This window comes from Haliaeetus leucocephalus, unplaced genomic scaffold, assembly GCF_000737465.1.
Source record: "Haliaeetus leucocephalus isolate CR32 unplaced genomic scaffold, Haliaeetus_leucocephalus-4.0 Scaffold678, whole genome shotgun sequence".
In the NCBI taxonomy this organism is placed as follows: Eukaryota; Metazoa; Chordata; class Aves; order Accipitriformes; family Accipitridae; genus Haliaeetus; species Haliaeetus leucocephalus.
The window spans coordinates 4,567,872-4,581,499 of NW_010973114.1; the positions used below are offsets into that span (position 1 = coordinate 4,567,872).

Genomic DNA, 13,628 nt, shown 5'->3' on the forward strand with positions numbered 1-13,628 from the left:
GAGGAGGAGGAGGAGAGCAGCCGGGCTGCGGTGCCCGGCCCCGCTGCATGCCAGGGCCGAGGGCGAGCCTTCCTCCTCCTCCTCCTCCTCCTCCTGCCCCCCCCCCCCCCCTCACCCCCCCCCTTCTCTCTTCCAGGTGTGAGGCCCCCGCCGGGAGGAGGCAGCCCCCGCCGCAGCCTCGCTGGGGGCAGCCCTGACGCTGCTGCTGCTGCTGCTGGGGTTTTCCTTCTTTTTTTTTTCCTTTTTTTGGGGTTTTTCTTTTTTATTTTGGTCACCCCCCCCCCTCCTTCTCCCTTTATTCCCCTCCTCCTTCCCTCCCTCCCGTGTCGCCGTCAGGGAATCCAGCGCTGCACCGAAGCCAGAAGAGAGGGAGCAAAAACCCAACCCAGGCCGAAAGCTGCGTCCAAAACAAAACCCACCGGTTTTATTGCAAAGGAGATTTTTTTTTTTTTTAATTTTTAATATTTTTTTTTAATTTTTAATATTTTTTTTTAATCCTGACCCGAAACGCAGGGAAGGAAGCGGAGTCGGGGCAGGAAGGCTTTCCCGGTATATTTATTTTCTCCCCCCGCAGAGGTGTCTCCTCCGGCCGCCGGCTCACCATGATGTTTCGAGACCAGGTCGGCGTGTTGGCCGGTTGGTTCAAGGGCTGGAACGAGTGCGAGCAGACTGTTGCGCTGCTTTCGCTGCTGAAACGCGTCAGCCGGACCCAAGCTCGATTCCTCCAGCTCTGCCTGGAGCACTCCCTGGCAGACTGCACCGAGCTCCACATCCTCGAAGGGGAAGCCAACAACCCCGGTGAGTTGGTTTTTGCTGCAGCCCTTCTTGAACGATGCTCTAATGCAGGCAAAATTTAAAAAAAAATTAAAAAAAAAAAGATAAAACACCCAAGAGAAGAGGGAGGTCGGGGAGCCAGGGCTCCCCAGCTCGACTGCATCAACAGCTTCTCTTACGTTTTATTTTTCAAACGGGTGATCGCTTATTTCAGTTTATTTCACAGCAAACTACTCTAGTCTATGGCGTGGTGTAACTACGGTAGCATGAATGATTGGTGGGGTTTTTTTCCTCCCCCCCCTCCTTCCTCCTTCCATGCAGTTTCCTGTGAAATAAGTAAGTCAGGTCACGTAGAGTCTGGATTTTCTAGGCTTCTTTTGGACAACGTGGCTTGCTTTGCTTTCTGCAACATGCAGAAGCAGCCCATCACTACCTTAGACGAACTGTTCTTTTTCTAAAGGTCTGAGCAGCTGGGTTATCCTACTTTTATTTTATTTTATTTTTTAAATGTGGCCGTTCCTATTTCATCATTCAGATCCTGTTTGGACACATTTTTTCCTGCGGCTCTGAATACCCCCTTGTGTTTCAGTGGAGCTCTAAGAAAATACGAGTAGGCTGTTTTATGTTACTGAACGTTCAGGATGCATTACAGCAAACGTGCATGGCTACAAAAGTATATTTGGGGTTTATTTATACACCGTTACAAGTTACTCAACTCCGCAGAAGTAAATGGAGTTGGAGCAGGATGAGAATGGCCCGAGCGAATTGCGCCATGTGTTAACGTATTTATTTACGGGTGTGTGTGCATTACCAACATGTATGTTCCTAAGCGCGTATGTGCAGATGCACGCAGGGCTGCAAGTCGCTTTAAGCAGAGTTTCTGATACACAGAGTATGAGCACGGGGGGTGAAATCTCTCTTTATGTTGCATAGTTCTGTTTCCCCAACCCCTCCAAAAAAACCCCAACAAAAAACCAAAGCAAAAACTCCCCCCCCTTGTTGCAAAGCCATCCCTTTTATTTAAAATCCCGGGGGGTTGCGGCGGGGATGGGGGGGGGGTTACCCGGGAGCTCTTGCTTTTCGAGCCGTGCGTGTCGAAGCGGTGTCGGAGAGCAGCCCCGTTGCATTTTGCGATAGGTGGAAAAATTTTGCGATAGGTGGAAATTTTTGCGGGCTGACGGCGGCCGGATCCCGAACAGAGCCCCCGGTGTTGACGGGACGGGGAGGAATGCAGGGTCCTTCTCCAGCTGTTCCCTATTAGAGCACCGAGCCGGCAGGATTTGGCAGCTGCCTGTGCTGCCATTTGATGACAAGGTCCAGCGCGACGTCGCCTTCGACCGAGGACGGATTTAAGTCCTTCTGCAGGAAACGCAAACCCGGGGCTGCTCCAGGGCTGGCTATGGGGGGGGACAAGGCTGGAATTGGCCCGTTCCCTTATATAGCTCGCAGGAATGAGAGGGAGGAATGCTGCCGAGTGCGCCTGGGCGCGATACTGCTGGTTTTATACACAGCTGAAGGGCCGAACCTCGTCCATTTGGGGTGGGGAGGCCCCTGGGGGTTTGGGGGGGGGGGCAGGGAGGGAGCATGCTCTCTAAATTCAGCTGCTCTGGGATAAATATGCCGCGATTCCCGTGGCAAGGCGGCGTGAGCAACGTATTTTTAATAATTGTTTATCAGCCTCATGATGTTTTCGTTCAAATCGTGGGTTTGGAGGTAGCCGCGTCCCCTCGGTTGGTCAGGTAATTAGAGGGGGGTGATTTACCTCCTGACCGCAGAAAAGGCGAATTAGAAAGGAAAACGGCGTTTTGAAGTCTTCCTGGGTACGAAGTCACTTAGGGCCGTCTGCGTGGTGGCATTTGCTTGGTGTAAGCCAGGGTGGACACCAGGGGTTGGACCCTTCCCATCTCTACTCGTGCGAGCAATCCCTGCTCGCCCCTGTAATCCCATTGACCTTGCTTGGCACGAGGATTTCTCCTGCGAGCTGAGCTTGGCATCCAGCCTCCTGCCTGTCCCTTAGCGCATTTGTGGAGCTGCGTGCGCTTTCCCTGACGTTCCTTCCAAAAATTTGAGCTGTTCCTCCAGGGCATTCGTTACTCCAATAGCAAAACCTGCATCTGTCGAGGTCCTCTTTCTCGCCAAACGCCTCTCCGTACGGCTTTCCCGTGGGATGGACGTACCCGTGCATCCTGCGGAGCAGGACGTGCGCTTCTCCGAGCCGCGCGGTCCTGTTGCGGTGGAGGGAAGGGTAGCTGAGATTTGCAACCGGGCGCCGTTAGGAAATAGCTCTTAGGCTCCGGTGTTAACGCTGCCTTCTTTGTAAAACCACCTGTATTTCTTAAATCGCTCCTATTCAGCACCCGTTTTGCAGGCTGGCATTTGTCACTGGCCTGGCAATGGAATCGCACCAAGTTCTTCTGAAAAGCAGCGTCATCGTCTAACCTTGCGTTACTCTTTGTCGGTTGAATCCCGTTGTTTGCTGAACTAAATTTGAGCTCGATTCCCTCCCAGGCTGAGGTGGCTCCTGGTATGTTTTCCTGGTGTTTGCTGACTTGGAAATGGTGGCTCCCTGCTTGTAGATGTCCCACCAGCATCCTTGTTGATGTTGGGGACATGTCAACAGCGGTGTGCAAGGGACCACAGGGTGACGGGGTTGCACAGCCCGAACGGGCCGTGGGAGCTGGCTCTAAGACGTGGTGTGGTCACCTTCAATGAAGCACGGGTGAAATCCTCCGTCTGGCAAGGGGTGTCACCGCGAGTTGAGCGATGCTGGTCTGAATGCAACGGGCTGGTCTAATGTGCCGGAGCAAGTGTCCGAATTGACTTAAACAGTGGGTCCTCGTGAGAAGTGAGTTGTTTCGTACGTGCAGGACCTGTTGCTTGTCCCAACCCTGTTGGGGAGGTGGGAAAACTTGAACGTTACCCCCAGTTCGCAGCCGTTAGAAGGAGGCGGCAGCCCCGCCGTGTTCCTTGGTGGATGGGCACCATCCTTGGCAATATTGTCACCAACAGCTGAGATCAGGAGGAGGCCCAAAGGGAGATGGGAGCATGAAATCCTCGCTGGCTGCTGGAGCTGGGCTCACGAGCCTTTGGGTGTGTGGACCAGGCGTGGAGGAAAACTCCTCTGAACAAAGGTGTCCAGGTTGTTTCTTGCCTGGTAGACTCCAAATAAGAGGTCTGCTGTATGGCAGATGAGATGGAAAAACCTCAAGGAAGAAAAATAACTCTTTTTAACTAGTTAATTGACACGGAGAAGCAAGCATATTTATTTTGAAGGAGTTCTATCTTATTTTTTCCAAGCGTGAGGGTATTTTTTGATAATGGCAGCCGAGCCCTTCTCATTAGGACTGCAAACCTGATGCGGCTCTGCAGCGTACAGCCATCTACAACCCCCAAAAAGGCCTGAGGAGCCTCCTGCTTCTGTGGCTCTTTGGATACCTGCTCAGGCACGGAGGGGTGGATGTAACCGTGTTGCCCACCTCGGATGAGAGACATCTTGCAGAAAGCTACACTGGAGACGTGGTGACTACATGTGGCGCGGGGGCTGCGAGACCACCTGCAATCCGCAGTGCATTTACAAACGTTGCTTGATTATAAAGGTAAAATGGAAGTGAGAAGCAAACGCAGAAGGAAATCTGTGTGTTTCTTCATTAGGTGAAGTGTAGGGCTTGTGGTTGTCCTTCGTGGTGGCTATGAGTAGCCTCGCAGAGCCTTAGTGGTTTAACTGGTAAAGAATGTGGGTTGCTGCTAATTCAGTTTGAGCGCAAATGGCTTGGCCTGCCGCGCACGGAGAAGAATATAGAAACCATATTATCCGCGCACAGAAATAGAAGGTTCAGGTATTACATAGCGCTATTTAAAAGCCTGCTATAACTTCCTTCCTTCCTTCCAGCCTGGCCTTGCTGGGCGGCTTCGTTCCCAGCTGCTCGGAGCCGTCAGGACGCGGCGACCTCCTCCGAGCCGCCGGTAAAGGTCAGGCAGGAGCTTAACGTGCCCCGTGGTGGGAACGGGACCCACGGTCCTCCCGTGCCCGCCGGCTGGGGCTCAGGCACCGAGGGGTGCCGGGTACGGCCGCTCCGCGGGATACAGACCCGCTGAGGAGGTGGGAGGCTGCGGAATCCACGAAACGTGGTCCGTGGGCTTTTTGGCATTGAGCACGAGGTGTGCTTCTGCTCTCACCTGCTCGGGCATCCCCTCTCCAATGGCCAGAAGTGGGACCGGGGTTTTTTTTCTTTTTTTTACTGGAGTAGTCCCGAATCCCATCCCACCAGCCCCAGCTTCGGAGCTCCCGCGGTCTCTGCAGATTGACAGAGATGCCCAAAAGCTCCTGTGGGTCCTCCAGGCACCCAAGCACCCATCTGCACTGATGTGACAGCTTTAAGCTCTTGGTCTTGAAGGACAAGAAGCTTGCTTTGCCCTGTGCGCAGAACATTAACTACTTCACATGTTAAGGCCAAAATCTTTATTTCATGTCGGCAGGCTGTCAAGTATCACAATGAGAGCATCAAAATGACCTAGATTTCTTGTCCTGGGAAGGACTGGCTGGAGGAAGAGACAAGGGTTGCAGGCAGCGGTAATGTCTTTAATTAGACCGAGTGATGCAGCTGGAAAAAACGGCCAAGCATGAAGGTGCACCAGCTCAAAGGAGGGCTTGTGTGGTTGTGGGGTTTTTGTGTTGGTGGTTTTGGGGTTTTTTTTTCCCCATCAACTGTACCAGCTGGTCTATTAAAAGGTATTACATGTTCCTGCAGACCTCGCCTCTTATATCCTTAGGTCGTCGTGGCTCCAGCCCCTACGACTGTTGCTGCCACCCCATCTGCAGACAGTCTCCCAGCTCATCGGGAAGCTGCTACCCCTCCGCTGTGCAAATTTTGCAGTTTGCCCCCAGTGCCCCCCACTGATGGCACTGGGATGATTTTCCCAGTTTGAAGATGGTTCCCATTTTTTTGGCTTTTTTTGTTGGTTTTTTTTTTTATTTTTTTATTTTTCTTGGCTTACCACTGCGTTGCAATGCTGAACTCTAAAGTGCCCTTGGGCTGTGCAAGAGCATCGCTGGGCTGTCCCACGGGGGGGACCAGAGGGGCTGAGCAGGCATCCTTGGAGGAGGATGGGGTGAGGAGCTAAGCCCCATGCTCGGTGGGAGCGATAGGAAATTTTAAGTGCAACGCTGGACGTTGGCATCGCGTGGTGCCTCTGCATACTTGCCTCTGCCGGGAGAGGGGTGTGAGCCGCCCTGCCAGCTCCGCTCATTAAAAATCATGAGCTGGGGCTCTTAAATGGAAAGATCTGCTGAGCTGTTGGACACTGGTTTCTTTTAATCTGCATGCTGTTGCTTGAGCTGCTGCCACGCATCTTGCCCAGGTTTTGTTTGCAAACTTGAGGGCTGGAAGCTATCTCGGCTGGGTTTTTTTGGAGAATAGCAAGGGGAGGGGTATGGAGGTACAGAGCCATGTTAGCCAGGGGCTTTGAGCAAGGCTACACACCCAGTATTCTCTTGCAATTCAAAGATACTTTTCTTTTGAAAGATGCTTTCCGGAGGAGCTGTGGGAAGCACCGCAGGCCAGCATTTGGCTCACGCCAGCCCTGGCTGGAGGCAGGTCTGTGGCACGGCGAGAAGAAGGCTCCCCTTCGCTCTCCCCCTTGCCCTGTTACTGGGACCTAGAGGAGACGCCTCTGGGCTTACGCTTAACTCTTCTATGCTTTCTCCTATTTGCTTAAAAACGCCTTCCTTCGTGGTTCCTGGCACGTGTCCCTCGCAGTCAGAGAAGCGAGTGGCGAGGTCTCCTCCACGGGGCAGAGCTAACGAGGGCTGGGTCGTTTGGGTGGCGGGTGCGACTCTTCTGCGTGGCAGGGCTTGCCAGGGGGAACTTCTTTTTAGGTAACGATGCTTAAGACAGGAGAGAGGGAAGAAAAAGTTAACTCATGAGAACGGCGTGGTTTGCTGCCTGGAGCATCGTGTGGTGCAAGAGGGTCTGCCCGCGGGTGGGCTGCTTTCTTCCAAAGAGACTTTTCTGTACTTTGCAGTGTCCTTTTAACCCTTTTGTCATATAGTTGCATGCCTCAGCGAGGGACCTGATGTCAGGGTTACTTTCCCCACTGGCTGCAGTTGGGAAAAATCCCACTGTTGAAGTGCGTGTAAAAAGATGCAGAGAAGCATTTCACCCATCGTCGCAGACCTGAGCTGGAGTTCTCTGCCTGGACCAGCTTGTTGTTGTCCCTTGATTTCTATGCAGATGCTACCCTTCTCTGTAGGTATCTCATGTTTGTGCTTGGAAAAGGAGTCGAGATTAAGTTCTGCCCCAGAACAGTGGGTGCAGGGAGGCTGTAAGTGAAGGCGAGGAACCGCACGGGGCATTGCTGACAGCGTATGGCAGTTTTCAATCCATCAAGATACGGATTGATGGGAGAGGTCAAGGAAAACTTTAGATCGGGAGCCGAATAAGAACCAACTGTAGAGCCATCAATTAAAATAATCTAGTTTGCGAATGCACTTATCTTCAAATGAGATTAAATGGATGAATGGGGAAGGCGCTTTGCTCGTAGCCTGGGCCGTTGCGGGTGGATGATCGTCTGCATAGTTACGTACTTTGACGTGTTAGACCTCAGCATCTGAACAAAGCTGCGTGCCCATCTCGCCATTTATATTTTCCACGTTTGCATTTGGGCCGGTTGCTTTTAAAACAGTCGATGCTCTGGTCAGCCAAAGTTTCCCTGAAGCGGTTGGTGAAGGTTCCTGTGGACCAGGTGGATCATGGTGTGAATTCCCATCTTCCTACAGTTTCTCAAGCTTTGGCCTTTCTTTTCCATCTTCCATCAAAAACTACCTTTATTTAATTTTTGGCCAATGAAAGCCATTTTTTACCGAGCTGCGAGTTACGTTTGCAATCGGTGTGAGTAACTGAAATAGTAATTAGCGTGAACGCTTGCTATATTTTAAGATGCGTTCGTCAGTGCTTTAGCTCTCCAGCTTCGTGCTTCTGTCTAATGTTACCGCAGATAACTGTTTGGAGAAAGGGCACCCCGTGTCCGACTGCTGCATCCAAACCCCAGGGCTCAGAGCCGACAGCCCCTCGGGGTTGGGTTCGTCGGGGCTGGTGTACTACAGCGGCTGCTGGGCTGCATTTTTGGGGTCCCACCTGATCGCCCCAGTCTTCTCCCCACTTCTTGCCTGGTGCTAAGTGAGTGGGATAACCCCATATGTGAATGGCGTGTGCGTGGATATGTACCTCGGAGTGGGCATGTGCCCTTTGTATTTTCTTTCTGTTTTCACTGAGTAAACAAGAGCGTTAGTTTTTTTACTAACTCTTAGTTACGCAAGAGCTGCTAAGGGGTCTGAAGGAGGCTGCAGACTCTGATGCGGTGGATGTACGGCCTTGCATGCTCGCCCCTTTTCTCTTAAAAAAAAAAGATGTGTTTATCTTCGCAGCCTTAAGAAGGAGACCCAGAGGTCTCCGCCGAGCCCGAGTTTGGCGATGGCAAGCAGCCAAGCCGGTGGCTTTCCATCTTGGCCTCAGTAATTACAAATAAAGTTGAGGTTGGAGCGAGCAGATCCGTTCCCGGCTTTCCGCCTGCGCGCCGCTTCCTCTTCCGCAGCAGATGCGTTAAGTGGAGGGGCAGGATCTCATCAAAACAAGGTTGGGATTGTTTCTCGGTTGGAGAACCGTGGTGCTGGCTTTTCTTCGGAAGGGGTTGCGTTTCTGGCGTAGGGGGATTGCAAGCTGGGTTTCTCCTCCCGGAGCAGAGGGTTTGGGACGGTCTCACCCATTGCGTGATGGCCGTGCAATTCGGTCTGCTCTGATTTTTGGGTCCTGAGCAGAAAATGAGCCCGGTCGGGGTGGGAGGACCAGCTCTGGAAGCAGAAACCCAGTTTGCTTTGTACCTGGCAGGAGTTAGCTGCGTGAGGCAGGTGGATGGGCTTTTACTAGTTTTTCCATGCCCGAGGCAAACGCATCTGTCTAAGGCAAGAGGAGACGTAAGCGAAGGATTTATCAGCGCAGGTTCACCCTTCCAAAGCCTGGTTCACAGCTTGCAGTTTTATCTGTGTATTTGCATGTGGTAACTCCATGGCACGGTATGGTTGTGTCAAAGATTTTGGCGGAGGTGTCTGAATTGTAGCGTGTTTTTTCTGATCAGGCTCTGGGCTTGCCGAGCTGCCCGGGTGTGCGGTGCAGCACCTCGTCTGAGGCTTTCGGGGCTTCTGTCTGGAACAAGCGAAGGTTCTGCTCGCTGATGAAGCCTGTAGGCTTCTGATCTCTAAGTTGAAACTGGGGTGATAATGGGTATTTTGCTACTATTAATTCTGGCTTCCGCCCTTTGCAGACTTTTCAGGGCATTTGCAGTGCTTGAGCTGTAGCACAAAAAATTTCTCGTATTATATAAAAACAATCCGTGGGGCAGAAAAAGACTTTCTCCTGCCCGGGCTACTGTGCTTCAACAAACTCGTGGTCATTTTGTATTGTGAGCGTGGGACTTTCCGTTACGGAAGATATGGATGGATATGATGTCTCTGTTGCACCAAGGGCTGAGCCAGCTTCTGCCGCAATCCCTGCAAGCCTTCCCTGACACTTGCAGGAGCTGGACGTGGCCCCGCGTTGAGCTATCATGCCCAAAGACGTTATTTTACTTAAAGTAACGTTAATATTGTGAGTGTCATCTGCAGGATTCAGCAGCTTTGCTCTGCTCTTTGCTGTTGAGCAAGGCAGCCCTGGAGTGGAAGCACAGAGCGCTTTAAAAAGCTTCTCTTCTGTTACTGATCCTCACAAGTAATTAGTTCCAGATTTCTCTTCTTTTTTTCTTTTTTTTTTTTTTTTTTTTTTTTTTTTTTGATAAAACTTATTTCAGACAAACCACAAACCTACCTTACTTTTAACCAGTTAGTTCTCCTGTTCCTTGCCTACACTGTTGCCTGGTGGGGTATGTGCACGTGTTGTGTTTGGAGTTTTGATTGTTGTAAGAAGAAATTGAGTGGGTGGATAAAACAGGGTTTGACCAGGTTTAGCTTGAAGCATTTTAAAACTCACTTTCCATGCCACTGCATTTTTTTTGTTGTCTGTGTTTTCAAAGAAAAAACACTGAACATCACAGATCGGTTCTTCTTGTCCTTGTGTTTTATTGTCCCCTTCTCTCTGTCCCTCGTCTGCAACGGGGAGTGAAGAAGGAGGAAAACCAGGAGAGAAATGTGGAGGAAAAAAACTCACAACTCTTGTTGTGGAGAAACTTGGCTGATCTGACTTTTGCAAATAGAACATAGTGTTTCTGCAGCAGCTGTGGTCTACGTTCATGCATTTTCCCGGTTTTCATAGTTTTGCTGTTGGGATATTCCCCTTGTGTCTCATCCAACAAAAATCCATGTGATTTTTCTACCTTTTTTTCTGTCTGTTCCCCAGTGTGCTCAAAGTGCCCATGGGGTCAGCTTGGTTCTTAGTAGGTTTTTTTAAAAAATCTTACAGTTCCAAGAAAGTGGATTATTTAAAACAAAAAACAAACAAACAAAACAATCCAAAAAAACAAAGTCCCCGGGCTGTTTCCCACCAGATAATGCGAACGTAGATGAAACGTTGAGTTACAGCTACCTGAGTGACCTTTTAAGATAAGAATTGTTATTGACTGGCGGTATTATGTTAAACTGATAAGAAAGAATTCTTTTTCAAAAGAGGAGGGGAAAAAAAAAAAAACAACAAACCTTCCAGTAACCATAACAACTTACTCGGCAACGCCACGGGCAGCGCACAGCTCCTTCCTGACGCTGGTGCTGGGGTCTCGATCCCGTCCTGCAGCCCCTCGGAGGGACCTGGGAAACCTCCCCGCAGCTTCAGGTTGGTGCTCTGAAGGATGCTCGAGGTCGCTTAACGCTGCTCCAGTTGCTGTCAGCCCCCGAATTTTCATCCTCTGTAGGGGAATTTTAGCTGGAGAGTTGTGCTGGGGCTCGGCGCTGTGCTGGTGAGTCGGATGCTGCGGGTTTTGGGTGTTGTGGGAGGGATGGGTGCGAGGGGAGGAGGTGCTGGGAAGCAGGAAGGATAATTTTGGAAGGCAAAGGAGGATGCTTTCGATGGTCCTTGCTTCAGAAATGAGGAACCGGGCAAGGAAGGCTCTTCCTTACCGTTACTTCCCATTACCTTCCCTTACAGGCAGGCACAGCGCAGCCCGTGGAGCCCCGTCGGGAGCTGGCTCCCATCTCTGCACCCCAGCAGAGGTGCCAGCTCCCGTTTCGGGTTATTGTAACAGAGTGAGGCGTCTGATGAGGACATACCCGTACTTAAAGCTTTCCTTCGCCCAGATGAGCCCTGCTTGGTATGTTTGCACATGCTGCTCCTGGGGATGCTGTCAATTTAAAGCAGAATTCACACTTCTGCCACGGACTTCGTTACCTTCTGTTATCAGGGGCTGCCACTGAGATTATTAGAGCTAAAGAAAACCAACCGTGAGCAATTGATTTTTCTTACCACCTGCTTTTCTTCTTCCTCCCCCATCCCTTTGCGCTTGTATTACCTGCGTGTCGCAGGTTCCCATGTTTCGTGGAAAGCGCGTGTCCACGCTCGTGGCTCGCGGGTGGGGGTGAGCCGAAAGGTGAACAAGCACGAAGCAGCAGCTTGGAAAGCTCAGAGACCCAGGGGGTCTGAAAGGAGAGGGGATAGGCCTGATACAACAAAAAAATACTCTAAACGCTTTAGAATTAGGTCTAGGGGGAAAAAAAAAAAATCCATTTGAATACGTACCAGCAGAAGCGGCAGAGGTGTGCAACTCGGTGTGTCTGTTCGGGAAATCAATTACTTAAACCTGCTCGGTTAAAAGAATCATCGCAGCAGCGTGAATTCTTTTAACGATAGCTCTTAGCACTGTGTAAAGGTGTCTTCTCGGACTGCACTCGCTAACCTTTCATCACATTATTCTGAAGCAGTCAGTTGGATGCTGAATGCTTTTTGTAGCTGATGTCAAATCTCGGTCAGCCGGAGAGCCTTTATAAATAAAGGTGTCTGCTTGTATTCAGGCATACGTGGATAATAGCTGCTGTAATTCAGCTGTCCAGCTCGGCTACCCGGCTTTTATAAATGACTGATCAGAGATTCCACTGAGAATGAGTATTTAAAGGGATGGAGCTGCTAAAAGTGGTCTCTGTACTGATAAGTATAGCGAGTCTCTATCCCCGGGACAGGTGGCCGGCGTTGCCCTCCTTCCACTGATGTCCCGGGTTTATATTTCACACAAACCAAATGTTGCATTAATAAATTTTTGCATTGCGGCTAGATTGCAGGGCTCTGCATTAATTTTTTGCAAGCTACACTTGAATCTTTCAGTTTGTCATCTTTTTCTTTTCCCTTTTTTTTTTATGGGAGCGGGTAAACACTCGGAGATCTCTCTGGACAAGCCACAGCAGCTGGAGGATACTGGTTTCTCTATGGAGTGGAGGAATTTCATCAGAGGAGCTATTGTTTGACTGTGTTCTCAGCATTTTGGCAACTGTTCTTTAGATTAACCCTACAGAAAGGGGAGGGTGCTCTTTGCCGGGTCTGAAATAATTGCAAAAATGTGGGCAGATGCTTTTGCATTGTTAGAAGTCGATACTGGTTGGTAGTGGGGAAGCATGGTGTGGGATTAAGGAACGAAGGAGCCCAAGTTCTTTAAATCCCTCCTAAAGCCAAACTGGATGTTAGCATTGATGTTCAGTTGTTTTCTGTTTTTAAAATAGAAATAGTTCGCGTTTTCTGTGCCCGGTTCCTGGGCGCACAGCTTGCTTGCAGGGTGGCAGCTTGCGGGGAGCATCGCCTGTCCCCTCGCGGCCGGTGGTCCGGATTGTTTGGCTCCATCCCTGTCCCCGGCCACTTCTGTACCCTCCCTCGGAGGGAAGATGCTGAGAGCTGCCGCACGGCAAGTTTCTTGCTGCGGAGGCTCCTTGGGCCGTTCCTTCTCTCCCGGAGGGCTGCGGTGGGTTGCAGCTGGCACTCCCGGCCTGTGTCCCTAGTGAACTAACACAGAATACTCCCTGCTGGAAAATCCATTTTCCTGGGCATAGGCTGTTGTGCTTGGAAAGGAGGAGGATTCGGTACAAGAGCAAGCATCCCACATATGGCTTGGATATGGCAGGTGGGGAAGGAAACCCTGCCCCAGCTCTGAAATGTTTGTGCCTAGGTTACCTGTGTGCAGGGCCCTTTTAAAATGTATTTCTCCATGCATTTATTTATTCCTGTCCTGCAGCTTGAGTCCTGGCAGAGCTGTTTATATCGCCGTATATCCACATGCGGCGTACCCCAGCCCTTTCACCATTTGCATCCCTTGCAGAAAAACATCTCAGCAGAATGTGCCTTCTCTGGGGTGGCTTTTATTTGCTTATTTTTTTAATTTTTTTTTTTTAAAAAAAAAAAGGTTGCTAAAGCTTTTCCCAGGAGACAGTCAGCACTTCTGAGTGACTTCTTGCATTCCCGGGCTCTCGTCCCCGTCCTGCGTGGGAAGGCAGGGCTGTCTCTGCGCACAGCTGATGCTGATGCCCTGGTTCCTTTTTGGTCTCCCCTAGCACTGGCCAGGCTTGGACCCCTGTGCCCACGCCGAATCGCAACGTAAATGAGTCCCACCTCAAGGATGGGAACGAAGAGGGATGTAGTCTGCTGCCCGATGAACCACCCTGCGGAAGTCAGTGATGCTTTTAGCTGGGTTTAATTCCAGTGGGTGAGTCCTGCTTGCCAATGAAAGCGATAAAAAATTGCTTCTTGGGGTTTTGAGTGTAATTATGCTGAATTTATCCTGCTGAATTTGGCCCCTCGGCACTGGTGGAAAACGGGAATGACCTCCCTAATCCTGCTAGGGCCACTGAATCTGGCAGCAGGCTCCCCGAGCTGGAGAAAACACTGTGCGATGCTGACTCT

General features: G+C 50.7%; 1 protein-coding gene across 2 annotated transcripts in view; it reads left to right on the forward strand.

Moving 5' to 3' along the window:
• Window positions 1-589: 589 nt before the first annotated feature.
• Window positions 590-13,628, forward strand: part of SAMD4A (sterile alpha motif domain containing 4A) — a 102,328-nt gene continuing 89,289 nt past the window's right edge. The window contains exon 1 of one of the 2 annotated variants that reach the window (XM_010579796.1): window positions 590-798. In XM_010579796.1, the coding sequence (XP_010578098.1) occupies window positions 603-798 (196 nt within the window). In that variant the 5' untranslated portion in view covers window positions 590-602. The remainder of the gene's footprint in view (window positions 799-13,628) is intronic. The other variant, XM_010579797.1, reaches the window with a different exon arrangement.